The following is a 27539-nucleotide window of genomic DNA, read 5'->3' as shown; positions in this document are numbered from 1 at the left end:
TCCTCCTCCTCCCTCCATCTCTCCCGCCGTGCTACCCTAGCGCTAACGATGCTGCCTTTTCATTAGACAGCCCCTGCTAATTAATCTCCATAGAGGAGAGTGACAGACCTCCCCCAACATACACACACACACACAAAGTGCACGCCAAGATATATGCAAACACACACTCTTCTTCCCTCTCTCTCTCTCTCACTCCCTCGTCCCGAGTGGCGTTGGCAGCCCATTTCATGCTTTATCACGTCTTTTAATTGACAAACAAGCTGCTCTTTTCTCTTAGGCTGAGGTCTATATCACCCCCTCGCTCAGATGCGCACACACACCCACACACCCACACACACAAATGCATACATAAGGAGCCGAGGAAACTAGTTATCTTTTCAGATTTTGGATAAACACACACACACACACACACACACACACACACACAAAAATAAGCAAATGCATCCCCGCTGACATATGGCCCATGTGACTGTCACACAGTTTTCCTCTCTTTGACAGATTGTTTCTGCTCACACACTCACACACACACACACACACACACACACACACACACACACACACACACACACAGACACAGACACAGACACAGACACACACGGATGTCACATGTGCACTTAGGTTAAAAATGAAGCCAAAAAAAGAGTAGGGTTTCCCATCACTCAGGGCACTTCCTTAATCTTTTGAGACGTTTTTTTTATTCCCGCCATGGTTCACTCATCTGCTACAGGGCAACGTCAATTCCAATCACAACTGACTTATTGATTTGGAGTGATTGTGTGACACCTTTTCCTTTGCAATGCTCATGGAAATATACTTTCTTTCTGGTGGCTAAAGTACAAATGATTTGGTTCTTGTCACATTGCTTAAAATCACTGGTTGATTTTGAAAGTTACTGCAGAAAGCACAAGGAGAGTGTGATGTGACTCTGGTGTTATCAGAGTTTGGTTTGATAAATGCAGCGTATAGAGTGGTGCAGGGATGACGTATTTTTGTAGGCCAACCAGGAAGTCAGCATCGCCCTGGTTCCCTCTACAAAAAGCCGTAAGACTTTTTCCAGCGGTTTTGGATTATTGAAGAAAATAAGTAAATACTTACACGTTTTGTTCCGTAAAATAATATCCACAAATTAACACCACTTTTATGATTTTTGAAGTGTAAAATTTTGCAAATCGCCACAAGTAAAAAGCTAACGTTAGGCTATAAACGAACTACACAACGGTCGCATGAACGCGAGTATAAACAACGAGGCTGTAAAGGAGGACGAGACGGCGTGATGGCGTTTAGTAGTCTCATTTAGCCACTTGTTAGCAACCGCCTTTTTTAACACATAAAAGCTTAAAATTCATGAGTGGGATATTTACTGATGTATTTTAGATTGTAGAACAAAACGTTAAAATCTCTAAAGCTTGTGTTAACCACAGACCTTATTTCAGGCATCTAACTAAAAACCCATTGAATTCCAGACGAGGGAACCAGAAATGCTAAAATGCGAACTCATTTCCGGGTTTTAGGACTCATTCCTATAGCACTCTATACCCGTTAATGCACAACCTCCACAATCCAGCACTTTTATTTTTTGTTTTTTCGTGCAAGTGGACCATGTTCTGTAAATTAAAAACGCTGAATGAATAATTAAAAAGCCTCCCTTGCAGAGTTCAGAAATTAATATTGTAAGATATACTATTTGTTCTGTACAGTAAGATTTAAGATATTTCTATCTGATGAGGCAGGTTCTGCATGAAAAAGATTTAAGAAGTGTCCCCGGCTGTAAGTGGGGCAGTGTGAGTGTGCTGCTGGCTTAGTCACCCCCTCCTCCTCCACCACCACCACGTTCTTTTACATTTCTCTGCTTTTAATTGGGACTCTGAGAAGAACTACTACATCTACTGGGATTCTGCTAAATTTGACACAGGTTGGGTACCAACTGTTAGTACACTCCACATACTCAAAACCATAGACTGTATATATACAGATGGACGACGCATCTCCACTTCCTGTCACAGTGCTTCACACAAAAGTGAAGCCTAAATATCCCGGATACGGGAGTGGCCATCTTGAGATTTTGATGTCATTTGGAGCCAGAGTCTGCGCAGTAATGATCGAGGGCTGGAGGCACGGTATCGATATTTCCTGAGCCTCCGGCTCCGTGACTACTTTTTATAGTGTCAAATAACTAATTAAAACCAAACTTATCGGAAAAATGAACACTTGACCAAACATCAGCGTGATAAGAACTATCTAAAATGACAGAAACCATGTTTGGGGAAAAGATTATTTGACGTGTACTTTTTAGTTTGGCTCATCCAGAATTTATTAAGGAAAAAAAAAAGTTAAAAATTCTCTGATTTCAGCTTCTTAAATGTGAATGTTTTCTGGTTTCTTTACTCCTCTATGACAGTAAACTGAACATCTTTGAGTTGTGGACAAAACAAGACATTTGAGGACGTCATCTTGGGCTTTGGGAAACACTGATCCACATTTTTCACCATTTTCTGACATTCTATAGACCAAAAGATTAATCGATTAATCAAATAATCAACCGATTAATCGACAATGAAAATAATGGTTAGTTGTAGCACTAGTCCCAACTGAGAAGTTGCACTATTTGCATCCCGATCTATAGTGTTCAATGAGTGTCCCAATACTGAAATATAAGGCTCAAAATGACTTTTGAATTTCTAAAGGTTTGAGAGTAGACAGAACATGTGGAAAAACCCTGTAAACTTAACGCCAACGCTTCATCCACCAGATATAGAACTGCACCTTTCTCCTCGGCTGCACTGACAAATGTAAGACACCATATTTTGATAAACAACATCCCCATCTAGCATTCACCTTTGTCTACAGACTGATTATCCCCACCTCAAGCCTGAAACACAAAGAAGTGTAAAAGTGCTCAGATGAAAGCGTGAACAGCACTACTGTGGAGTTGGCTGACAAAGTTGGTTTTATGGTTTGATACTCACTGTGAGGTGATACTGTCTCCAGATCTCTGGACAAGCCTGAGGAGAGAGAAGAAACACTTGATCATCAAATATACAGACGGACATGCACACTTTAATGGAGCACAAAAAGCAGATTAAAAAGAGGGGAATGAACCTGCAGCATGTATGTGTATCTCTTAATTCTGAGAGATATATAAACATAGGGTATTAAAGACATAATAAAGGAGAAACATTTAGAAAGATGCTGACTAAAAAAGAGAGGGCAGAGAGAGGGAAACTGAAAAGCAGGCCATGGTGTCATTTGTTTGCCTCTCTGACTCTTTAAGTCTCTCACTAAACCTTTATCACCCGGATTTCTCAGCAACAGCCTGTTTTCCCTCCATGTGTCTCTCTGCAGCCAGTCAGTCACTCAAACAGTCAGTAAGTAAGGCAGTCAGTTGTTTTGTCCCGGTGTGGCTAAAGCATTATCTCCGGGGCTTCGCCACGCTGTTCCTTAAGCGTTCCGACATCCTTTCCCAACCGCCGCCACTTCCCACTGGGAAATTGAAAATGCCGCAGTCGCCGCAGGCAACAAGATTTATCTACTTACACACCTACTGAGTGAGAGAGAGAAGGAGAGAGAAGGAGAGGACGATTTAAGCCTGTCCTGTGAGGAAGGCTGTGTGTAGTTTTCCTTTGCATACACTAAACAAGCTATTACACAAATATGCATGATATGCAAACTATTGTCGCATTAAAAAGTGACTATTTGGCCGAAAGTGCTTGTTCAAATCCTGATCTTTAAGCCTGTAAACAACGCTGGGCACTTCTTCTGGCTTTATCTGAGCGGTTTAGATTTGAATACAGAGATGGGTAAATATGAATTTCGATAGGTGTATCCTCCTCCACCTCTCATCTAGCTTTCTTTTCTTCAACAACCCCCACCACCACCACACCCACACCAGCTCTCTCCCGTTTGCTCTCTCCCTCCAGACCGCCGGGGTAGTGTGTTGTTGTCGAGGGCGACAGGCGAGGCGAGCGACACACTCGCGCTCCGTCAACCGTCTGTCTTTAATGAGAGACACAGAAAGGCCCAGGGGACAGAGACCTGACTCTCTTTCTCTCTCAAACACACACACACACACACTAACACACACAAACTAACACATACAGTATAATTTGTGAGTGTAAGAAAAAAAAAAAAAAGTTATGCGTTCCAAGAAAAGGGTAATTACAATACCACACAACTTTGCACTTCTGTTTGCTGTTGAAAACAATATGCAAAAGAGAGAGGAAGAACAAGATGAACATGAGGATCCGGAGGAAGAGGGCGAGGAAGAGGGAAAGGATGGGCGGTGTGTGTCCTGGTCTCCCCTCTCCCTCTGGTGTTCACCTGGTTACTCATCCATTACACAGAGCACAGTACATGACTGACTGGCGAAGAGCGAGAGAGAGAGAGAGAGAGGGAGAGAGAGATTGAGAGAGAGAGAGAGAGAGAGAGAGGGAGAAAGAGGGAGAGAAAGAGAGGTGGGGGAGACACAGGCGAGCTCTTACATGCACACAGGGTTTTCCATTCTATGGCATTAGTGTAAATGGGCAAGGTAATGAACGTTGCGGTGGGATAATTGTCATTGATGGTCATTAGATTCACCCTTCAGTGCCAACACACACACACACATATGAGCCCACAGCTGGAATATGCAGCATGGCAGAGACATAACTAAGCTGTAATTGCTGAAGTGTATCAATTAATGTGAACAGCAGCGTGTGCTGACCCCTGGTCACTCATTATTACTGAGAGAGAAAGTGGGGGAGAGAAAAAGGGGGAGAAAAGAGAGGGGGGGTAATGGAGAGGAAATAAAAGTACATACAGATGTGTTATAAAGGTGGTTGGTGTGTCATCATGTTTACATTGAGCACTAATTGTTCTTTGTTCTTACTACAAGTCAAAGCCCCCCCCCCACACACACACACACACACTATCTGTGGCCATTAAGCGGTGCATGCATGCTCACACAGTAGCATGAAGATGATTGAATTCAAAGTTTTCTTACTCCTGTAATACTTCTGTAGGAGAAGAAATGTGCATTTAGCCTGTGTTGTTTATTTGTATTTGTTTAGGCTGCACATGTTCTTTTTGGTTATTATCACTTCCGGTAATTGGCGCAGGGGTGTGGTTTCACTTTATTTACCTGTGCACCTGGATGACGGGATTTAGACAAAGAGGGTGAGCTAGGCTCCGGTATTTTCTGTTGACCGTCGCCTACTTTAGTTATTACAGCTGGTGCTTGCCATTCTTTTAATAAATAGCATAAACAGTTAGTGACTTTTTGATTGATAATAGTCGTTACAACTTCATTCCCTTCTTTTTTCTATAAGCAGTATGTCTTCTAGGGCTGCCTCCTTCTTAGTCGATTAGTTGACTAATCAGTCGTTTTGGTCTTAGTCCACTAAGATTTCTGTCGTCGATTAGTTGTTTTTTATGCTTTTTTCACTCTGAATGACTTATTTCCAAGAAACTTATGAGCACATCTCTGGTAAACACAAGATTTAAAATGGTGCTTTGTGATTCTTTGTGGAGAAACTCAGTTTTACAGATCTGTCGATTAAATCAACTAATCGATTAGTCGACAAAATTGCATAAGTGTTAGTCGACTAAGAGTTTCTATGGTTGAGGACAGCTCTAATTTCTTCATATCTTGATTATGTATTTGCTTTTAGTATTGATTTGTTGTATTTCTAGCGTTTCTCACATGCACATCAAACGTGAAACTACATACCTATGTATAAATGCATAGCACAGGTGTTTTTTCTAGCCCAAAATAATGTGTTGGCTTCCCTTGTGTCAAATCGACAATATGGACAACTTTGGCAGTGTTTCCTCTGCTCGACTCGACTCACTTTTGGTACCAGGTCCTGTTCTCTAGCCGTGTTTCTACTGCAGATAGTACCCCGTCATTGTAGGCAGGATTCTCAGCTGATCGGCATAGCGACGGCAAGTGAAACTGCCGTGACATCATCTTCAACGCAACACCGGCTGAATTATTTCAACATCAACCAAACAGAGGAACGTCTGCTCAACAACTGTATGGCGTGGAGTAGGCTACGTAGTGCATCCGCCCATTGGTTATGGAATGAGATGTTCAACAATCACATATAGGTGTCCATATATTTTTGGCCATGTGTTGTGTTGCCCTGATGAAGGTAAGTTTGGCTATATTTGTACATGCCTGAATTGGACTCAGATGTACAGAACGTTCTTCTCTTATTTTAATTCCAACCTAATAAAATACGATGCTATACTCACGTCAAATAAGTGCCCCCTCATGCTGCACCGTTCGCATCGTTGGTGCCAGTAAGCTCTCTCGCTGCAGGAGTTGTAGAGGTGCCCGGGCATGCCGCAGTTGTTGCAGTGCTTATAGGGACAGTCACTGGACAGGTGGCCTGGGGTGCCACAAAGGAAGCAGGACGACAACTTCTGCTCACACACACACATATATACACACATAACACAGTTAGTAGTTTTACGTACTTGTACTCATCAGTGTGTATAAGCTGTACATGCTACTGTGCACAGAGTGGAACTGACTTTGGGCTCAGGGCAGTTCTTGGAGAGATGGCCGGTCTTGTTGCAGTTTCTACACTGGACGGTCTTGTCAGTGTAGTATCTGTGTGGCACCCGCTGCGGCGTTATTCTGGCACCCTTGTCTCTGTTATAGATCCGAGCCTGAAACACACACAGTTGATGCATCATTTACTTATTTATTGTTTTGTGCCCACAAAAGAAAAAGGTTCAACTGTCAATCATTAATTTTCAGTGAAAATCTGAGAAATGTTATTTTCCAACTCATTGTGACTGACAAAAAATATGCTCAAGCTGTGAGATACAAGTGATGCCATAATGCCTGTAATGACAGCAACATATTTTATAATATATTTTTAGAAATCGCACATTACTTCTTACATATTACTTTGGCTTATTACACGGCTGTGTTGAATACTCAATTCTGATTGGTTAATCACGGCGTTCTGCGGTCTGTAATTTCTACATAACAGACCGTTGCTATGTATAGCAGACCGTTGCTATGTATAGCAGACCGTTGCTATGGGCGCAGTTCTGATGTCGGACTCTGGCGGACCGATTTTGTGTCAAAATATTGATTTCTTAAGTAAGTAGCCGTGTAATAAGCGGGATAATGTACAGCAAGTCGGTCATTGTTGTGAAAGAATCCCCGACAGGGCGATGCTGCACCCCGACGCGAAGATTTTTATTTATCAAAAATCTCACTGTGTAAATATTTTGTGGAAGCACCAATAGTCAACCCTACAATATCATCACAACATGTATATCGAGGTATTTGGTAAAAAATATCGTAATATTTGATTTTCTCCATATCGCCCAGCCCTACTGTAAAGCTACTAATGTCCACCTACCTCCTTGTCCCTGGAAGAAACCAACCAGCTGCCCCCTTCTTCTGCAGCATCTGGCAAGACAGAAACATTTAATTGCAAAGGTTTATATTCAACTGTATATATATAAGCTCATTTATGCACAATTTAAGTAAAGCTTTGATTTAATTTACCTAGTATGTGATCACTATCACCGTCTTAAAAGCAAACATTTACTAAATGGCAAAATGCATCTGTCTTGAAAAAGCAATCTCTAGGCTTAATGATTTCTACCGAACACACAAATGCAATACAATAAAAACAAAAACATGAACAACTCAAAATGGGAAGATTTAAAAATGATAGAAGATTAGAGTTAAGTATCGAGACTCCTTTCTGAATTGGAATTCACAAGACCCAAGGATTTGTTACGAAATTATTTGTTACGAATGTCTGTATATACAGCAGCCTAAATCAACGGAAAATAAAAGGTGTTTTTTTTTTGCTTTCAACAGATCCTTTCTCACTCAAACAATATGACAAGAACTGGAACCAGATTCAATAAGAACCAGAGCTGATACATTCAAGACAATATCCAGCCTTATTAAGAACTCTAAACCCAGAGGAGCAAGTTTAGTTTCCTGTAGGAGAAGGACACGCACACACAGACACACACACACTGAAACTGACACAGTGGCAGCCCAGCACATCTGTATGAGAGTGGCACTAACAGCGCCCTGAGGGAGACCACTGTACTCTCCTCAAGCCCACAGAACTGTAACTGACATCCAGAGATCGTAACGTACACACAAACACACACACACAGAAACACGCACACACACACAGAAACACACACAGACACGTGTACTCAGCATAAATTATGTGCTGATAGCAATGACCCACACATGCTTTCACAAACACATACAGACACACCCACTCATCGACCCCCACGATTAGCTGGTTGACAGTCTTTAGCCTTTGGACAAACATGCAGCCTTGAGCCGTACACACACATATATTACAGTCTCCTTTCCACCTCTCTCTCTCTTTCTTTCTTTCTCTCTGTCTTTTTCTGACTCTCTCTATCCGGCACCTTATCGCAATTCTGCTCAGCCCTCCTTCCTTTGCTTTCACTCTCTCTCTCTCTCCTTGTTTTCTACCCCCCCTCTTCTCCTCCTCCCCGGGTGTGCAGCTACAGAGGGAGGTTATCACCTCTCTTCCCCCGTCAAACAAATTAAAATGGCTGCTGTTTGGATGGGGCTTCTTTCTAACACGACCTTCACCTCAAAAAACACACACACCCTTGCAAGCAACTCAATGTCGTCCTCATCACAGCAAAAGCTTGTGACTTCAATTTAAATGCTTTTTTCTGTTTAAACATCATTTGAGCTCTGAGTTGATTAATTTGGGCAGATGGAAACCTTTAAATATCCTTCAGATGATTGAACCAGGGGCGTTTTTCACACATTTTGGAGATACGAACACACCAGCGACCATACACTGTGTACAAGCCAACATAGCGTATATCCTGTTTTTAAGAGGAGCTGCTCTATCATCTCTGAAAGGAAAATTGTCCCCAATACAGAATTTACGCCGAGGATTTCCAAAGAAGAAACATCAGTATCTACACCGCCAAACAGTCCACCAACACTTGAAATGATGATGCAATCATGTGACACTAATTTTGAAGTTGGTCCAATAAAACTGAATAACTAAGGGACTATGTTGGACTCATATTTTACTTTAAAGTGGGTTAAACTTTTACAGATTCGTATCAACTTGAAGTGGTCACATTTTCTCCTGGCTCTTAAAAGGACCGGGTGGTGAGAAAGTCAGTAGTTAAGTACTTTTTCAAAATTTCAACTGCTAAGCAAGATTCAATAATTTAGTGCCATATCAAACGCAGTTGATTAGGAATTTGTTTTGGTGCGCTCAACAACAAATCATATAATTACATAACCCACAAAACAAAACATACTGCCACAATAACAATACAGTAACCATAAAATAAATACAAAAGTGCAACCAGATCGCTCATGCCCTTAAATTGACAAGTTAAAGTGCATGTGCTTGTTTATTCAGCCGGTGAAGCATTTAGGCTGCAGACTGCTTCAGGATAAGTGCTATTGTGGAAGTGAGATATTTTAGTTGTAATAATGCGTAGTCTTTTACCCGAAGGTAGAAGACCGAATAGAGGGTTTGCAGGGTGTGAGAAGTCCTTTAAAATCTTCAACCCTTTCCGCTGGATGCGGATGTGGTACCTCAGACATGATGGGGACTACACAGCCAATCATTTTTTAAGCTGTGTGCACGACTCTGTGCATCAGTTTTTTTCAATGTGTAGTGACTAACCTGAAATCAAACCGCTACGAGATAAAAGCAGTTTTAATAATGAAGTGTTTAAAGAAATATTCACAGAAAACACTCAGACGGTGCAATTGCCCTCACACATTTTTAAAGAGGGGCAACAAGGAAGCATCATCAAAAAATAAAAGCATTTAGTTGGTCTAATTCAGCTTAGGGCTGATTATTTTTTTTATCAATTAATCTGCCGTTGATTTCCTGATTAATCCATTAGCTGTCTTGTCTATAAATGTCAAAATAATGAAAATTGTCCACCGCAGTTTAGAGCCCAAGGTGACATCTTAAAATGCCAAAGATATTGAATTTACAATGATAGAAAGAAATGTTAGGCAATTGTTTGGCATTTTTGCTTGACTCAAATTACTTTTAAATTTACTGTGTGTTGTCAGCCAAAGCTCAGTGTACCACCGTTTTCCATCTATTGGCAAGATGCTGTGTATGTATGCATGTATGTTGTTTCTACCAGTAACACTAGAGTGAGAGTTATTCTAGTGAAGTTAGTTTTGTGAACGGGGAACCTCTGCAGCGCTCACTTACTGTGATCAGACTGGGGGGCCTCTGTGTGACGGGTGTGTGTTTGTGAAAGCGTCCGTGCATGCGTAGTTGGTGTTACACAACAACCAGTCAATGGGCAGCTTGAAAAAAGGGCAGGGATGAAAGGTGTGTATGTGTGCGTAGAAGTGTGTCTGAGTGTGTGTGTGTGTGTGTGTGTGTGTGTGAGTAGGCGTTAGTGACTCAACGAAAGTCATTCCCAAAGCGTCTCCCGGGGGGACTCCCCAAATAAAGAGCAGGAAGCTTTCCCTTAATCTAAGGGCCCCCCATCTCACCAACACACACACAGATAAAGGTTGAAGCTCTTTGTCACGGCCGAGGAATCAAACACATGGGTGGAGGAGGAAAAGAGAAGAGGGTGGGTGGGGTGTCTGTACACTGGGTGAAAATATGCTAATCAACCTTGAGGCTCTGCTCAAAACCAAAGCATCAGAGCTGCTCGCTTCATCGTGGCCCAACTGATCTGAAGGAGTATGGAGCTGAATAAGCAGATGGCAGCGGCTTCACCGAGCAGCTGAACGGACTCGAGAGAGAGATAGAGAGAGGCCTCCGCCATGTCAGCTGCAACTGTTCAATTTCAACCCATCTAATGGCAAAGCATTTCTTACAGCCATCTTAAAAAGGTCCTAAAAAATAAGAAATGTATGCGATGCCTCGGTAGGGGTCTGGAGGAAAACAAGGAGTCTTGAAACAGCTCCACATGTCGCAAACAATCACCGGTGAGATATTTGGGAAGACGTTCCTTAGCATTAGCGAGTTACGCGGGTTCCACTGATTTTTATTCTCCGGGACAACTCGTACATTATCACATCACTCCGTCGTCGAGGGAAATTCGACACAATGGCGTGGAAGAGGGGGAGACGGAGAAACAGAGGGAGGTACGGATCAGGGGAGAGAAGGCGACAGATGCTACCTGTCTGTCTCATAGGTACCCTGATTACTAGAAGATGAGGAGGAGAGGGGAGGAGGCTGCGTGCCAGTTCATCAGAGCCGGCAGAACAGAACAAAACACTGAAAGTGTGTGTGTGTGTGTGTGTGAGTGTGAGGTGGAGCTTGTATGTGTGTGATTTAAATCTGTCCCTTCTACCACTGAGAACAGAACAGAAGTGTACGTGTGGCTAATGAACCATGAACGCCCGGCTCTCCTGGGGTGACACACACAGAAAGGGAATATAAGGGGACCACGAGCGGCGTCCTCCTCCCGGGACGAGGTCCAGCCAGGCTATAATATGGTTGTCTCTTCTGATAACTCGGCCTAACTCGTCTAATACCGCCGATTGGGCAGCGCCCCTCAGCATCGGAAACCGACGTACGGAGGCACCCTTTAGCAACAGTATGTAACGAACCGGGCTTTCAACTATCTCCAATGTAAACCCACCTGCTGCGTTATTCAACGGTCGGAGCAAGTGACGTAGTATTAAGAGTGTGACAGTCCGCTAAGGGCAGGCGGGAGGGGTGGTGGATGGGTCAAACAAACACAAGACTTATTGCGGGGACACACTGCACCGCATGAGGAGCGGCTGCTGCTGCTGCTGCCAGCCCTTTCTTTCTACAAAGAGTTTGCCTTTTATATTGGCCGTTTCATTTAATTTTAAAAGTAATTTATATTTAGAAAAAGGTTAAGAAACGTGTGGTAATTTGTAAAGAATAGTAATAATCCACAATTAAAACCCGTACTTTTTTCATTCATTGAGCCGTGCAAGTCACTGCATGTTCTACAACACTGTCCTGCAAATATTTCAGAATAAAAGTTGAGTTAATATTTCAGAATAAAAGCCTCATGTTAACAAATGAAGGAATTCTGTCCACAGAAAAAACGCTTGAAGGCTTTTATTTTAAAGTTAAAGCAGGAAGTGTTGATTTAAAAACAAATCTTTACTTTTTTCATGTCCGTGACATATTCTACAGATACAGACATTGAAAGTGTAGTAATGTAGCTGATATGACGTCAATATATAGTCAATAGATCATCGTCACTGTCTGTGACATATTCTACAGATATGTAGACATCGAAACTGTAGTAATGTAGCAGGTATGATGTCAATATACTGTCAAACGATCACTGTCACTGTCTGTTGTTGTTGTTGTTACTATGAACCGCGCGCGGCTCGCGTTAAAAATAGGCGAGACCTCAAATCTCTAGAAGAGACGCAGCTGACACGCCGCCGAGCCTTGCGTAAGGTGTGGCTGCTCTAACCTGTTAACACAGATGCGGAAATAGCAGCCGCCACGCGCTGCTCACACAGGTGGTGTGGATACCCTGTTACAACCAGTAGAACACTGTTTATGTCCCGTGTGAAACTGAAAGTAATGGTGCCTTCAAATGAAACTCGTGAGCGCGTGCTCAAAACATGGGAAGTCGTGTACACTATATGATTGGCGTTTAAGTGGTTAAGACGCAAGAAGACCGCTGCTAAGCAACGGTAATATTAACGTTACTGTCGGCATGTAGAACAGTTTATCAGTCGTTAGTCAAGTGACTCGTTGGTATTGTCAGTCTTGTAAGTCACGGGAGTCGCTAGTCAGTGAAATTAACGTCAACCACGACCGTTTCCTAACCCTAACTAAGTGGTTGTGTTGCCTAGACGTAACTTCCTGTGAAAATGGAAGTTTATTTTGAAAGGACACTATGCATGTAACGAGCGTATATTGACGCGCCGTCCCAGGTCCGTCCAAAAGTAATGCAAGAGAGGTACCCTGTGCGTCGGTCTCCGACGCCGAGGGGCACTGACCAAGCGGCGGTATTTGGCAAGGTCGGAGTGAGAATGTGTTGCTCCTGACAACCACCCTCAACTGTAACCATTAACTGGTTTCCTACAATGTGCATGTGTGTGTGTGAGTGTGAGTGTGTGTGTCATCTACAAGCTGTTCTCCCCTCTTGTCCCGGCAACATCAAAGCCTTGGACTGGCCTGTCCCTCTTTCCCTGTCCCGACACTTAAACAGGCATCCCAAGCCAGCTCGCCCATTGTACCGAGCTGTTGACCGGACCCATTAACACACCAACCAGTGCACGCACACACACGCACACACACGCACACACACGCACACACAAAATGGGAGTGAAAGAGAAGCCTTGCCCCCCAAATGGAGGTTATGTTTGATACTGAAGCAGCGACAGGGCCGGATTAGCAACACTATACATGACAATGGTGAGGGTGGGCGGGAGTGTGCAGGCTGTGCATGTGTCGGTGTGTGTGCACGAAAAAAAAGTGCTTCCTTTGTGACATCACCCTTGCCCTACAGCCCTGCCCTTTGCGAGGTTAAACACACCAAGAGGTTGGCTAAGTCAGACTCACACACACACACGCACAGACGCACACTAGCTTTTCTACGCTCTTTTGTGTGACAGAGAAGTCTGGCCGAGGGTGTAAAACACAATAGCAAAGAGAGCAGGAGAACAAGTGAGATGAACAAGAACAGTGAGAGGAGGAGAGAGAGAGAGAGAGAGAGAGAGAGAGAGAGAGAGGAGGGTGAAAATGCATGGGTATGGGCCATGGAGCACATTACAACACAACAAAAGAGGAGCTGGCTGAATATCAAGCCCACCGGACAGCAACGAGCATCCAGGTAGAGGAGTGTTAGAGGGAATAATGATGGAGGACAGCGGTGGAGTGGGGCAAATAAGGAAGTGAAGATGAAATGATATGCAGAACCAGAAGGAGATAGACACTGTGTGTGTAGATATCTGCCATGCTGGGAATAGATCAATAGCTGTACAGGCCTATTATAGATTAACGCTGCACATTTCATTTGGCTTCATTTCATGCTCTTTCTTTGCCCTCACTGATCTCTCTGTTAAGAACCAGACACACCAACCCAACATCAAAGAACTAGTGGCGACGAAGGCCACCCAGTGGAGTCGCCTCACATCGCCCTTGTCTTGTGCACTTGAACACACCGCAAAGACTACAGCCGACGGCCAACTACCACGTACGTTCTGCAGCTGCATGAGAGGAAATACCTCTCCCTACCAGCAGGTCGCGGTAGTCTGTATTTGTCATTCAAAAAGGGAAACCGGACTACCGTATGCCGTTGTTACGATAAATACATGAATTTAAAAAGGAAATAAAGCGGCGTTTGCCAACCATTTTCACACCACTCACACTCACCACTCAGCTTCATTCCAGATGGCCATGTCGTTGTGAAAATATCCGTGTATTGGAATGATCAGATGAGATGAAGATGAAAAATGAGAAGAGCCTTCTTTTTTCTTTGCTCTTGACTTTTCTCGTTGGCTTGCTTTTCTCACGTCGGTTTATATTCTCGTGCTCCGATTCGTTTAAGCTGAACCGCCAATCACAGTGATTTCTCTAATTGACAGGCCCCACCGCCGATTCAACATGCTGAATCGGCCAAAAAACTCCTACACAGGCACACACCGAAAAAACTAGGCCGACAGACACTCACCGACAGAATATTTAGTCAAGAACATTTAAAGTTTTGGAGAAATACGTTATGTCTTCAGGGGCATAATTTGAAGCCTTTCTAGTCTTTCTAGTTCTGTTCATCGCGGAAGGAGGCAACACAATGGTAACTGAGCCTACGGCCCATGGATTAAAGTATTGCAATATTTATATATTTGCAGTATTATGAACCGGGTGTCTGTGGCGTCATTCCCGGAAAAAATGCTGTATTACATATACTCATGACCTGACCCAGGTGAACCCAACTGGTACTGACAAATTTGAGTCTCAAACCCGACCCAGGCCTATATTTTTGCGTTATTTCATCCACTACCGGTTATAACTCGCCAGGCTAATGCAACACATTAGCTGACCTGTCTCCCTTTCCTTGTTCCCACTGGACATCGCGTATGTTGTTTTTGCAACATAGCACATGGCACCAAAGGACCACAGAACGTAAAGGAACAAGGAACATGTTGGTACTGAACCTCGGCCACCACAAGTCAGAGAGACAAAGAGAAATTTCAGACTACATCTGGTTAGGTAGAAGAACTCTTTCTGTCAAAGCTGCTGCACGAAGTTGGAAGTCTGCCTCGATTACGGTTCAAGGAGCTTTTCTGAACATAACCTCGACATAAGTATATCAATAGTGATCTGTAAAAGGAGATCTGAAAAAGATGTTTTGTGATCAGATTTTTTTGCCCCTGCAGGTGAAAAAGCAAAATGCAAGCAGATGCCATCACCCTGGTCCCTGTTGAATCTGCCTCGTGTTCGGCCATCACATATTTCATCGCAGCCCGTCTTTGATTATCCATCCCCCACATGACAAGTCGAGTGTTCACCCCCTGCCAGTCCGTGCCACCTCCTCCCTTCCTCCGCGCCCCCTTCCACACCATGTTGGCAGCCGGGGCAGGGCAGGTGGCCAAACCTGTCAGTCAAAGCACCGTAGCCACGCGGCAATACCACAGACACCAATTACCACACAGCAGGGGCGCGGCCTGGCAACCGCATGGCAACCACATGGTCCAATCAGGGTACACAACAACAGGGACCAGAGAAGGCCAAAAAAAGTGAGTCTGTGTATGTGTGTGTGTGTCGGATCCATGTTCAAGTTATCCAAAACCGAGCCAGTGCATGTCTGCGGGTTTCACAGGTAGTCATTGTGTCTTTTTAATATCCGTTAGCTTTCTATTTAGTGGTGATTTTCAATTCAAACGCAAAATTTATCTCCACCTATCTGTTGATAATCAGAGTGGTTCTTATTAAAACACACGGTCCTGACTCATGACCAGTTCTGCTGGTCTCACCAATCATGCATCCATGTTTCCAAAAAGAGGCTGAATTTGACTTATTTAATTACCCTAAACATGCTTGGACGGCTTGTGCCTATGACACATCACAGGACAATGAAAAACGCTCTCACTTTTAATTATATTTTTTCAACGTGCATGCCCTCTACGGAGTACGAGATCTGGGGATTTTTCTTTTGGTCATATTGATCAAATGATGACTCGGTATCAGATTACATCAGTGACTCAGACTTTAGGTTGAGTCACACCTGGAGGTTATAGAAACTGATTTGGGGCTGTGAAGTAGGGCTGTATTATTTTCATTGTCGATTAATCTGTTGACTGTTTTCTCCATTAATTGATTAGTTGTTTGGTCTATAAAATGTCAGAAAATGGTATAAAATGTTGATCAGTGTTTCCTAAAGCCCAAGACGATGTCCTCAAATGTCTTGATTTGTCCACAACTCAAAGATATTCAGTTTACTGTCATAGAGGAGTAAAGAAACCAGAAAATATTCACATTTAAGAAGTTGGAATCAGAGAATTTTGACTTTTGTTTTCTTAAAAAAAATTACTCAAAATAATCAATTGATTATCAAAATAGTTACAGATTAATTTAATAGTTGACAGCTAATCAATTAATCGTTACAGCTCTACTGTGAAGTCATGACTTTTTGGTCATTTACATAACGCAGCATTATCGTTTGAAAGCAACAAGAGAAGCTTGAACAACGTCTTTATAGAGACACTATAACCTACATTGCGTCATAAAAAATATTGATTTAAATAATATAATTACACTAACACAAACCCTCCTCTTGGAATGGATATTAACTGGATCCACAACATGTATATATTCTAAAATATTTTTAATATATAATTTTTTAATTTATATAATCCAAGATGATTTACACAGTATAATTTAAAGCAGAACTGAAACATTAACTTGTTTAGGCACCTACATTGTGAGGATTTGCTGGTTTACATTGTGATATTAAACTGAATATCTCTGGAGTTGAAATGTTGGTTGAACAAAACCAGAGATTTGATGACATAACTTTGGGCTTTAAGAAATTATGAATTATGCCATTTTTCACAATTTTCAGAAATTGTATAGGTCAAACAACAATGAAAACAATTGTTGGTTGCAACCCTAATTTAAAGTTTAATCTTTTTACCTGTGAGTTTTTAACAGCACAGTTTACACACATTAAACACAGTCGCCCACAGGAGTAAAAACAGATTATATTGTTCTATCAGTGGAAACATATGTTTCACTCAATATGTGCGTTGGCAGCGTACTAGTCAACAAGTGTTTGTATTTTTAGGCTAAAGTCATACTCGTGTACGCAAGCACATAAAATAACGCTGATAAAACTGACCAAATTATTCCGGGCGCCCCTTTTGTCTTCTGCGGCGAAACACACTAACACACCAGCACGTAGCGTCTGTAAGGGGCAAATATATTTTAATAAAACCAGTGAGTTGCAACCTCAATTTCATTTTGATGAATTTCCTCCTGCGGGAGTGAGCCAGGCAGTGGGCGGGAGGGCGGAAAGGCGGGAGAGGGAAGTGGGGTGATGGGGGCTGGGAGGCAGATAGAATTTTCATGATTGTTATTTTTGTTATTATACAGCGGGAGAAAGGGGGGAGGGAGGTGGGGAGATAAACGGCGTTGGTTAATCTGAGGCATTTTCGTGGAGCGCTCCATTATCGGGCAGGTTGGGCATGTCGAGGGGGTTATTTTTCCGAGGGATCTTTGGCCCCGGTAATTAAGCTCCATTCACCAGGCCCTGTTCCCCAAATTAAAAATTTGTCATTAAGTGGAATTTACCATAATGCCTTTTTATCTGCCGGCGCTTCAGCATGCGTGCTTGCATGTGTGTGTGTGTGTGTGTGTGGAGGGTAGAGGTGAAAAGGGGGGCTACGGGAGGGGGCAACCAATAAGGGGTTACACTGTGGTCACACGCACATACACAGACATGAATGCCCATGCACACTCACACACACACTGAGGAGAAAGGGCAAATTGAAAAACTGAAATAATCCTGGACAGCAGCACACAATTGCATGAGCAAACACAACACACACACACACACTCTCTCTCTCACACACACACACACACACACACACACTCTCTCTCACACACACACACACACAACCCCTCAATCCTTCAAATCCACAGCCTTTGGGGTAATTAAATAATGGTGCTTTAAAGTTTTAATTTAGATTTGGCTTTTTCCTTCCACATCCTACTGTATGCTGCACACACACACACACACACACACACACGCACACACAGACACCCAAAAACCACAGTGGGTTGTAGACTTCCTCCAGCGAGATAGCCCTCGACGGGCAGGGCACATTGGAGAGAGTGAATGATTGAAGAGCAGAATCTCTGTCTCTATAGGCTTTATAAAACAATACAATTATTAGTCTTTAATTAGAGCGGCCCCTCTGCGGGACGGGGGACAGACAAAGAACAATAAAGGATTAGAAGAGGAGCTCCTAATATGGCTCTTTTATCGCTTCACTCAAATGCAGTTTATAAATGCATCCAGCTGTCCTCTTCACCTGGCAAAGTTGGAAGTTGGTGGTAGATTTGGGAGAGAATGAGAACAAATCAATAATAGGGCTGCAATTAAACATAATTTTTGTTATTAATTCATCAACAGATTAAATTATTGATTGTTAATCACATATAATGTAAAAACTAATTGGCTGCTGTGGTGTCTTAGGGTTTAAGGCTCCCACCATGAACCACAACGTCCCCGGTTTGAGTCCGACAGGGGACCTTTGTTGCATGTCGTTCCCAATCTATCTCCCCTCATTTTCCATCATCCCTCTACTGTCGACTCTCTGAAAAAAGCCTAAAGAAATACTTTAAAAAGAAGAATTACAAATTCCTCTTAAATCTTAAATTACCAGAGATACTAGTAATGTATTTAAAGAGATTATTTTGTCAAACCATCAGTCAAAAAAGCCAAAAGTATTGTTATAACAACTTTTACTTGATAAATTACTTAGAAAATTAAAAGGTCATCAAAATGTCTGTCAATCGGCACGTAGATTAATCATTATTATTATTATTATTATTAAGAGATGAAACAATGAGCAGGAATGAATACCTTGCGTTATGATCAATACAGCACAAAAAGTCATGTATTAATAAGACAGTAGCAGGAAACAGCGTTTTCTATTCCTGGCAATAGGTGGTTTGTGTGAAAGTGGAAATGATACAAAGCTAAAACACAAAAAAAAACAATCTTAGTCAGATGTTACTGATGTCTAAAACCCCAATAACCCACTAGAAGTTCATGCTACAGTATCCAGTAAGTAAGACCTCTGAAGTCATGTGATTTGGTTGAAACTATATAATCAAGGTTATATTGAGTCATTTAGCCTTCACTTCCAGTTCTCTAAACAACTAACGATGAATAATGATATAACGTGAGTAAAGACAAACCACACTAATATTCCACTATCATTTTGAATATGACAGTACGACAAATGCATGGAAAGTTTATTTTAAAGTTTTTAAAGTTTAAGCTATATTATTAGGCTTTTAAGTACAGTATATTGTTGCTTTTTAAATTACTTTTTGCGTCTGGTTGCTCTGATACAGAATATCCGCAGAAATAAAAATATCTGCACAGCAGCGTGTTCCACAAGTTAAACATTTTTCAACTGTTGGCGACCAGAAAAAAAAACTCCAAATGTGCAGCACTCAGCGCAGAATAGAAGCTCAGCGTCTTGTCGCGCTGCTGGCGTTTGTAGCATAGACATACGCGGCGCTCAAATTGCACAGAATTCTAAAAAGAAAAAACCTGAACATAGCTCTTGTGGTGGTTGCTTGCCATCCCCTGCAGTTGGCTTGTCAATAGTGTTGTATTGCAATATTGCGGTTATAGTGAAAGCCCTATGTGGGATATACAGATATTATTCGTATACAGCACATCTGGAATATGCCTCTCAATTGGTGTTTTTTGTCACGTTGCGACACACAGCCTCTTATCTGTTTGCGGCCAACTCTGTTCGTTGTACACAACCCAACTAGCAGACAGTTTGCAGAGATGAATGCTCAAAAGAAAAGCCCACATTTCTAGTAGGAAGGAGAAACACACCTACTGTTAAACATTATGAAAGACTTGGATATCAACAGGTTTTTGGATACGTGCAAATATCCTGACACCGGCCTTTTCAAGAAGGTGGTTGAGTGAATAAAAGAGGGAGGCTGCCACCGGTTACGTTAATCGGCACAGGAATATTAGTGGAATATTCATTTTCATTAGCCATGTAAACAGCTTAGTAGGAATAGTGTCTTTTTTTAAGAATAAGGGCAAAAAACAGAATATTTTGTGCATGTTAACATAGTCAGTGTTTGCTTTGGACGACTGTAAAACTTCCGACTTTGGCCACTATGCTTCTCCCTCAGACTCACAAGGAAAACACTAAATTCTCTCTGAATGCCATCGGAGAGTGAAGGTGGGGAAATGAGACCCTAAATGAGCAGAGGGGGGTCTGGAGGAAGAAGAGGAAGAGCAGAGGAGGTGGAGGAGGAGGAGGGTGAAAAGGAAGGAAGGAGGAGGTAGAGAGGAGGGGGGGTGGACAGATGGCAGAGGTTATGCCTGGCTGAAAGGGGCAAGACGGGAGGAGGCTGTTCAGTGTGTGTGTGTGTGTGTGTGTGTAATCGGAGGAAACACCACACTTTACCCCCACTACTTCTCCACATGCAGAGCTCATCCTTAAGAAATCCCTCTAGGTCCTCTTTCTCCCCCTTTTTTCCCTGAATTTCCCATGATTCCTCATTTATAGATGTCAAAGGTGCATCAAATCCATTTAAATAAACGTCTGACAGACTTTTCCTTTAATATCAAACCCAGTTCTTGGCTAAGTTGATTTTTTTATTGGCTGCAGATCGTATTCAGTGATGAACTAAATAATTAGGTCCTGCATCTGATTGACAGATAAAACCTGGTTAAGGTAAACTACAGATAGAGCCGAACAACAACGTGCTGTCAAAATCTGCAAATGTGTGTGTGTGTGTGTGTCTCCAAAATACAGCGCAGGGAGGAGTGGCAGGATGGCAGGGGGAGAGCAGAGAGAGAGAGAGATAGGGGGTCTTATTTACTGTCGTTTAATTTGCTCCCCTCTGCTCCGTCCATCCCTTGGTTCTTCTGACAGGTAATAAAAACGGGAGCTTTCCTGACAAGCCCATTTGAATTTGGATTGAATAATATAACTGTAGGGTTTCCCACATAACGCTCTGTCCAAGCGTGCAACGGTGCACAGACACCGGCAGCCCCTCCGCCTGCCAGGGTGTGTGTGTGTGTGTCTATGGTGCACATGCATGTACACACAGGTTCTTACGTCATGATAGTTAATGCAACAACAATAATAATAATAAATTCTTGCAACTAGCCTCCACATCTTTGCCCGACTTCTCTTTCTTTTTTCCTCACCACATCTCCTTTATTCCCTCTTCCTGCTTCTGCCCAAGATCCCTTCATCCCACCTCCTCTTCTTGTCTTACCTCATCCACCACTCACCCTCCCTCCCTCATCCTCCTCCTCCCCCTCCTCTCGGTAGCTGCTGAAATCCCATTCCCCGTGGGGCAGGCTAAATTGAATTGGCGTGTTTATATGAACAACAGGGCCGTTGCTTTAATATACCTTAGAGTTTATGCCTAATGCCTCCCTGCTAATACCGCTGGAGCTCACCACCCTCGCTCAACACACGTCGCTTTTATGGAAGTCATAAAAGAGACAGAATAGCGAGGGAGGCGGATGGATGAGATACTCTGGGAGTGCGCTTGTGTTTGTAAGCAAGAGGGAGGAAGAGGTGAGAGGCCTGTTAATACATCTTAACAAGTCATCTGTTTTATCACACCTCATGCTACAGTCGCTATAAACCCGAACACACACACACACCTCATCCCTCCGGTGTGAATGAAAAGAAAAGAGGAGAGGCAGAAAGGGAGGCAGATTTTTTTTAGATTAGTGAGTAATGCTGAATAAATATCCGGAGATTTGGTTGAGGGAGTCGGTCATGCTCGTCGACTTGCAAACATCCTCCATTTTCTCTCTGTCTCCCCACTTCTTTCTTCCTTTTCTTTCTCTCCCCTGTCCCCTTTCTCAGCCTACAAAAGGCCCACAGTACAAAGGAGAGAACCAGGCCGGAGACACTCAACCCAATTACTATTGATCAGTCTGCACTCAGAGGAGGAAAACACGCTCACCTGCACGCACGCAGCCACACAAGCACACGTATATGAATCTGTCTAGATACAGGAAGTCCTGTAGGGTCAGGGACGGTTATTAGCTTGCAGCTGATTTGTAACACCGACCAATCAGGACTCTTTAAAAAAAGGAAAATCATGTAATGCTTTTCCAGGCTTCATTACTTTTACCGTTTCCATTCTGTGGCACAAACACAGTGAGTTATAACAGCACAAGAGTCTGGCTAGTAGATCTCGTTGCTTCTGAGTGACACACAACAGTTTAGCACAAGGAGTTTAGACAAAATGATAGGCTGGAAAAACCAAAGACACATATCTCAAGGTGGTTTATTGGTGTCAAGTTGGGCACTAAACAAAAATAATTTCTGCTGATGCAGTTTTGCTATTTAATTGTTTACATTGTTACTGTACATTTTCAAAGCCCCAAACTCCTCTTAACAATGGACCCATCAGTGCATTTAACACATATCCTCTTTAGTTTGTTCACCATATTTGTGATATTTACCTTCTTGTATAGAAGTATAAGATTTTATTTATTTTTTTTAAATCATATTTTAGAAGAAATTCATTCATTAAAGCCTGAATCCTTGAAGGCTAGGAAAAGACAAATGTCATCATGCAACTAGATTAAAAAATATCCTTAGTTCGGGCAGGTGTTTGTTGGTGTGATTTTCTTTTATACATAGTTAATTATTGGAGGGAGCTTGAGACCCAAGATTTTCATTGACTGCTTCTGTAATTGTTGTGCATTTGATAATAAATAACTTGAATCTTGAAATGAACTTTAAATCTACTAAAAAGGTGGGAAAACTGAACTACAATCAAAGTAGAATCTAGCTTTAATACTATTTTTTATTTTTTGTTGCTGAGATGTTTTAAATCAATACTCACAGAAATTGAAACCTGCCTGAGCTCAAACCTGTTTTCTCAGTAGGATTATTTCAACCAGTTGGAATGAAATTAAATTATACATTTGCTTCTTACACTGAGTAACTGATTTTTACATTTACTCCACTAACTTTGCCAAAATTCAATTCAATTCTGTTAAGATTGTTCATAAAGCTTGTTTAAGGTAACGTAAAAGATGTTTGAAAAACAAATATTGGATTAAAGTGTATAAGAGGAGACCAGGAGCTGATCCGCAGAAGAAGAGAAAGAGAAGCTAAATCAGTATGTAAAGACTGCATAAAAGCCAAATGCTTTTTCTATTTGAGGGTCTCTGATCAAAACCTTTTAAAGTTTGCAAAGCCCTGCTCGTAGGTGTGTGCACACACACTCTCACAGACACACAAAACAAGGCTCACATTAAGGCTGTGATGAACTCTGCTTGTTGTCTGGAAGCCTGCGCCGAAATATCAATGACTAAACTCCCCAACGAGTCGGTAACTATCTCCTTCGCTCTGATTTTATCCTCAATAATTAATTTTCTCTCCCAACGCCGACTTCGGCTTTATCGGTCGCTCGCCGCCAGAATCTCAGCATTCCATTTAACCATAATCCCCCGGATAAAGGGGCGGCCTAGGTGTGCTAATGCACAGGCATGCGTGCACGCAGGGACACGTGCACGAGCAAAGACTTAAACTTCATTCACAGACACATAATGTTATAAACCAGGTACACAGATGTGCAGGGACAACCAGTCATACTAATGCTGGGCCGTTTTTTCCAACAAAATGAAATTTAGCTCACTGATGATCAGCTTTTATCACATTTAGACACATCAAGTCCATTCAGGAAGTCTGAATATGCAGAATAAGGACACGGTGTTTACTGTCAGCTGTGTGACCTCTCAAACAGATCTCTGGATTACCACAGGAAGGCATATAGCATGAGTCCTGACCCTGCAAGCCCGGCATAGCAACAGCCACGTAACCAGGGCTTGGTCTTGTTGTATGGGAGGATGGTTGGGAATGGGAGTGGAGGAATAAAGAGAGATGGGATGGATGGAGGGATGGAGGGAGGGGTTAGGGGAAGAAAGGTGGAGTATGGATGCACGCTGATGTCGAATTTTCCGAGACACCCTTTGCCTGTGCTCATTTTAGAAATATTCAAGAGATCATGCCGATAAATTTACTTCCACTGACGGCCGCATCGATCACACCAATGTGCTCTTTTCTGAAAGATTCAGTTGTGTCAGACGCAGGCTACATGTTAGCATATTTGCGACTGTGAGCGCGCTTTTTCAAAAGAGATGTGGCCGAGGAGGCAGCGTCTAACAAGCATGACAGTAGAGCTGAAACGATTAATCGATTAGATGTCAACTATTAAATTAATAGACAACTATTTTGATAATCGATTAATCTGTCAAAACTCTCTGATTCCAGCTTTTTAAATGTGAATATTTTCGAGTTTCTTTACCCCTCTGTGACAGTAAACTGAATATCTTTGAGTTGTGGACAAAACAAGACATTTGAAGACGTCATCTTGGGCTTTGGGAAACACTGATTAACATTTTTGACCATTTTCTGACATTTTATATCCAACTAATCGATTAATCAAGTAATTATTGACAGATTAATTGACAATTAAAATAATCATTAATTGCAGTCCTACATGACAGTATACTGCCGGTCAAAATCTTCTGGACATCCTTTATTTTGGCATTTTCAGTTAGATTTCAAGCAAGGCACCCAACCCCAAAAATATGAGTAAAGAATGTTGTAAATGATGAAATAGCCTAAAAATACTGATGAGACTAATTCATCTAGCCTGTAACAGCCAATTATGCACATATTTATATTTGGTAAAATTGATTATGTTGGCACGGCATATTGCAGAAGTTATAGTTTGTACAACAGGTTTTGTATAGTTTACATAGCCACCATGTAGGATTACGATGTAAAACATTTTCTTGTTATAGTGCTAGAATAGACATTTTATTATTTACGACAGGTGATAGTGCCGTAAGGCAGTTTTTTAATGCGCATGGTAAAAAGGAAGCATTTGGAAGATGCTGTGAAGTCTGTGTAGGTGTGGATCGCAACATGTTTTTGACCGTGTTATACATCGTGTTATAGCGTATTATAGCACATAGTGAAGGTGTGATCAAGTTTAACGTATGGAACATCAAGTCGTCGTCGTTTGCGTTTCCCTACCTCCTGTGAGTACATTGGGTCTTCACAAAAAAGGATTGAAATTACGTGGAACACGAGCCAGAACTGAGATACCTTGCAGATTAAGTGGCCTAGGAACTTGGAGTAAAACGGCCACTACATAGCCATTGACACATGCACTACCTATCTGTGTTTTAAGATAAATTACCTTTTGCAGATGTGAGCCTTTTTCTTTTACAGTTCTTTCATCGATCAGAGAGGAAATTCTTGCATTTCATCTGTTAAGAGCTGGCATTTGCCTCCCATGTCGACTGCTTAAGTCTTTAGCGTGTTCCAGCAAACACCTAAATCCTGGTATTTAAGGGCCTATTAACTGGCGAGCTGCGGGATCCTAATGGGACTCCTAATTAGTGCTTTATTGAAGGCAGGTGTGATGGAAAGGTCAAGCAGTTAAGCTTACACATGCTGTAAACACAGAGAGGGGACTAGCATCAATATATAGCAATGAAACTACACGTAGCTGTGGCTAAATGCTATAAAAGAGAAACAAAGAAGGAAGAGGAAAGAAGGAAGATGGAGTGAGAGAGGAGGAAGAGGAGGGAAGGGCTCGATTGACTGAAATATGGTGAGTGCCAGCGAGGCCAGACCAGGCCCAGCTGGTCTCTGTCTGACGAGTGCCTTAATTAAGAGACATGGGGAGAAGCCTTGGAATGGCCACATACACACTGCCAGCAGCCTCTGGAGAGGAAGCTGCTAAACAGGCACACTTGTGTGTCTGTGTGGTGGTACACTGCCAAGAATCTCACACACAACACACACACACACACACACACACACACACACACACACACACACACAACACGGTCATCCTCTGGGACCTTGTGAAAAACATTGCCCGGCTATTATTAGGCAGCCCTTTGCATACCGGAGCAAGTGTACTAACCCTAAATGTGTGCGTTTGTGTGTTTGGGGTTCTCCCTCTTATCCTGTTGACTGTTAAACTGAACTTCTGCTCTGCTGGTGCTGCTGATGCCCACAGACGAATAGGGGGGAAAGAAGAACGAGGCGAGGAGGAGAGGGGGTGATTTTGTGGATCCATGACTGCCTTTGCTCCCCTACCTCACCCGCCTTCCTCCTGTTCCTCATCCCAAAAACGTATTAATATTAATACATATCCCTCCGAACCCTTCCCCTCCTCCATCCCCCCCCAAAAAAAATATCACCACCCTAGGCTACCAGTTAATAAAGCCCTCTCGACGACCCCTCCCAGCCCAAAATACAAGGAAAGACAATAAGGGGAAAGTTCTCCGGCCAAATAAAAGAACAGAAATTAATACAGTCCCACGGGACCTCCCTCTGTCCCACTGTCCCCCCCCACAATAATTTGATTTCCTATTATGTGATTGCTTAATTATAATGATTATTATTGGTAATTGTAATTGACATTTTTTTTCCCTGTCCCTTCCCTCCCGTCCTTCTCTTTAGGTCTTCTTAAAAAAAGGACAAGACGGGTGATGAAAAAGCACAAGGGACTGAAAAAAGGTGGCGTAAATCAGGCCAAACTGAATGGCACTTCACAATATGACATTTAAAATACTGTTATAGTCCCACACTACGCTGCCCGCCTGAACGTACAATGCGGGATTAAGGTGTCGAGGCTTAGAAGTTTTATTTAATCATACATGAGTGTGTTTCAGCGTGTGTGTGTGTGTGTGTGTGTGTGTGTGTATTCGTCTAGATGTCTTATCCTGTAGCTTCAGGGCACAATGTCTGCTGCAGGTCTCCTTAGAAAAGACATTCTTGCTCTCAATGGGATATGCTGGTTAAATAAAGGTTAAAGAAGAAGACAGGGATTCCCTATGCTGCTACACCCCCCTTCATCCACACACACACACACACACACACACACACACACACACACACACACACACACACACACACACACACACACACACACACACACACACACACACACACACACACACACACACACACACACACACACACACACACACACACACACACACACACACACACACATTAAACTACAGTAGGGACCCTCTGGTCTCCAGTTTATTACCCCTTCCTTCAGGCTACAGTTACTGAAAACGGGAGGTTTTTACTATAAAAAACACACACATCACATTCATTCTGACACCTTCGGCAGTGAATTTGACGTTCAAAAATCACAAAAATCAAAAACCACAGTTCAACAGCTCCACATAAAAACCGTACAGTGTTGAAAACTATTTCATTTTATGTCACATTCTTTCTCTATTCGGAACTAAAGACGGTGAAACTTCGTTCCAGTGGGCCAGGCCAC

At 42.5% G+C, this 27539-nt stretch overlaps 1 protein-coding gene across 1 annotated transcript in view; it reads right to left on the bottom strand.

The window, feature by feature from the left end:
• Positions 1–27539, bottom strand: part of zcchc7 (zinc finger, CCHC domain containing 7) — a 59281-nt gene that overhangs the window by 17785 nt on the left and 13957 nt on the right. Inside the window, exons 4-7 of the mRNA XM_037764057.1 lie at positions 7359–7408; positions 6514–6651; positions 6232–6402; positions 2967–3002 (exon numbers count right to left, since the gene is read on the bottom strand). Coding sequence (XP_037619985.1) covers positions 2967–3002; positions 6232–6402; positions 6514–6651; positions 7359–7408 — 395 coding nt within the window. The remainder of the gene's footprint in view (positions 1–2966; positions 3003–6231; positions 6403–6513; positions 6652–7358; positions 7409–27539) is intronic.

The sequence above is a fragment of the Sebastes umbrosus genome, chromosome 3, assembly GCF_015220745.1.
Source record: "Sebastes umbrosus isolate fSebUmb1 chromosome 3, fSebUmb1.pri, whole genome shotgun sequence".
NCBI classification, from domain to species: Eukaryota; Metazoa; Chordata; class Actinopteri; order Perciformes; family Sebastidae; genus Sebastes; species Sebastes umbrosus.
This window is presented reverse-complemented; position numbering and strand designations above follow the sequence as displayed.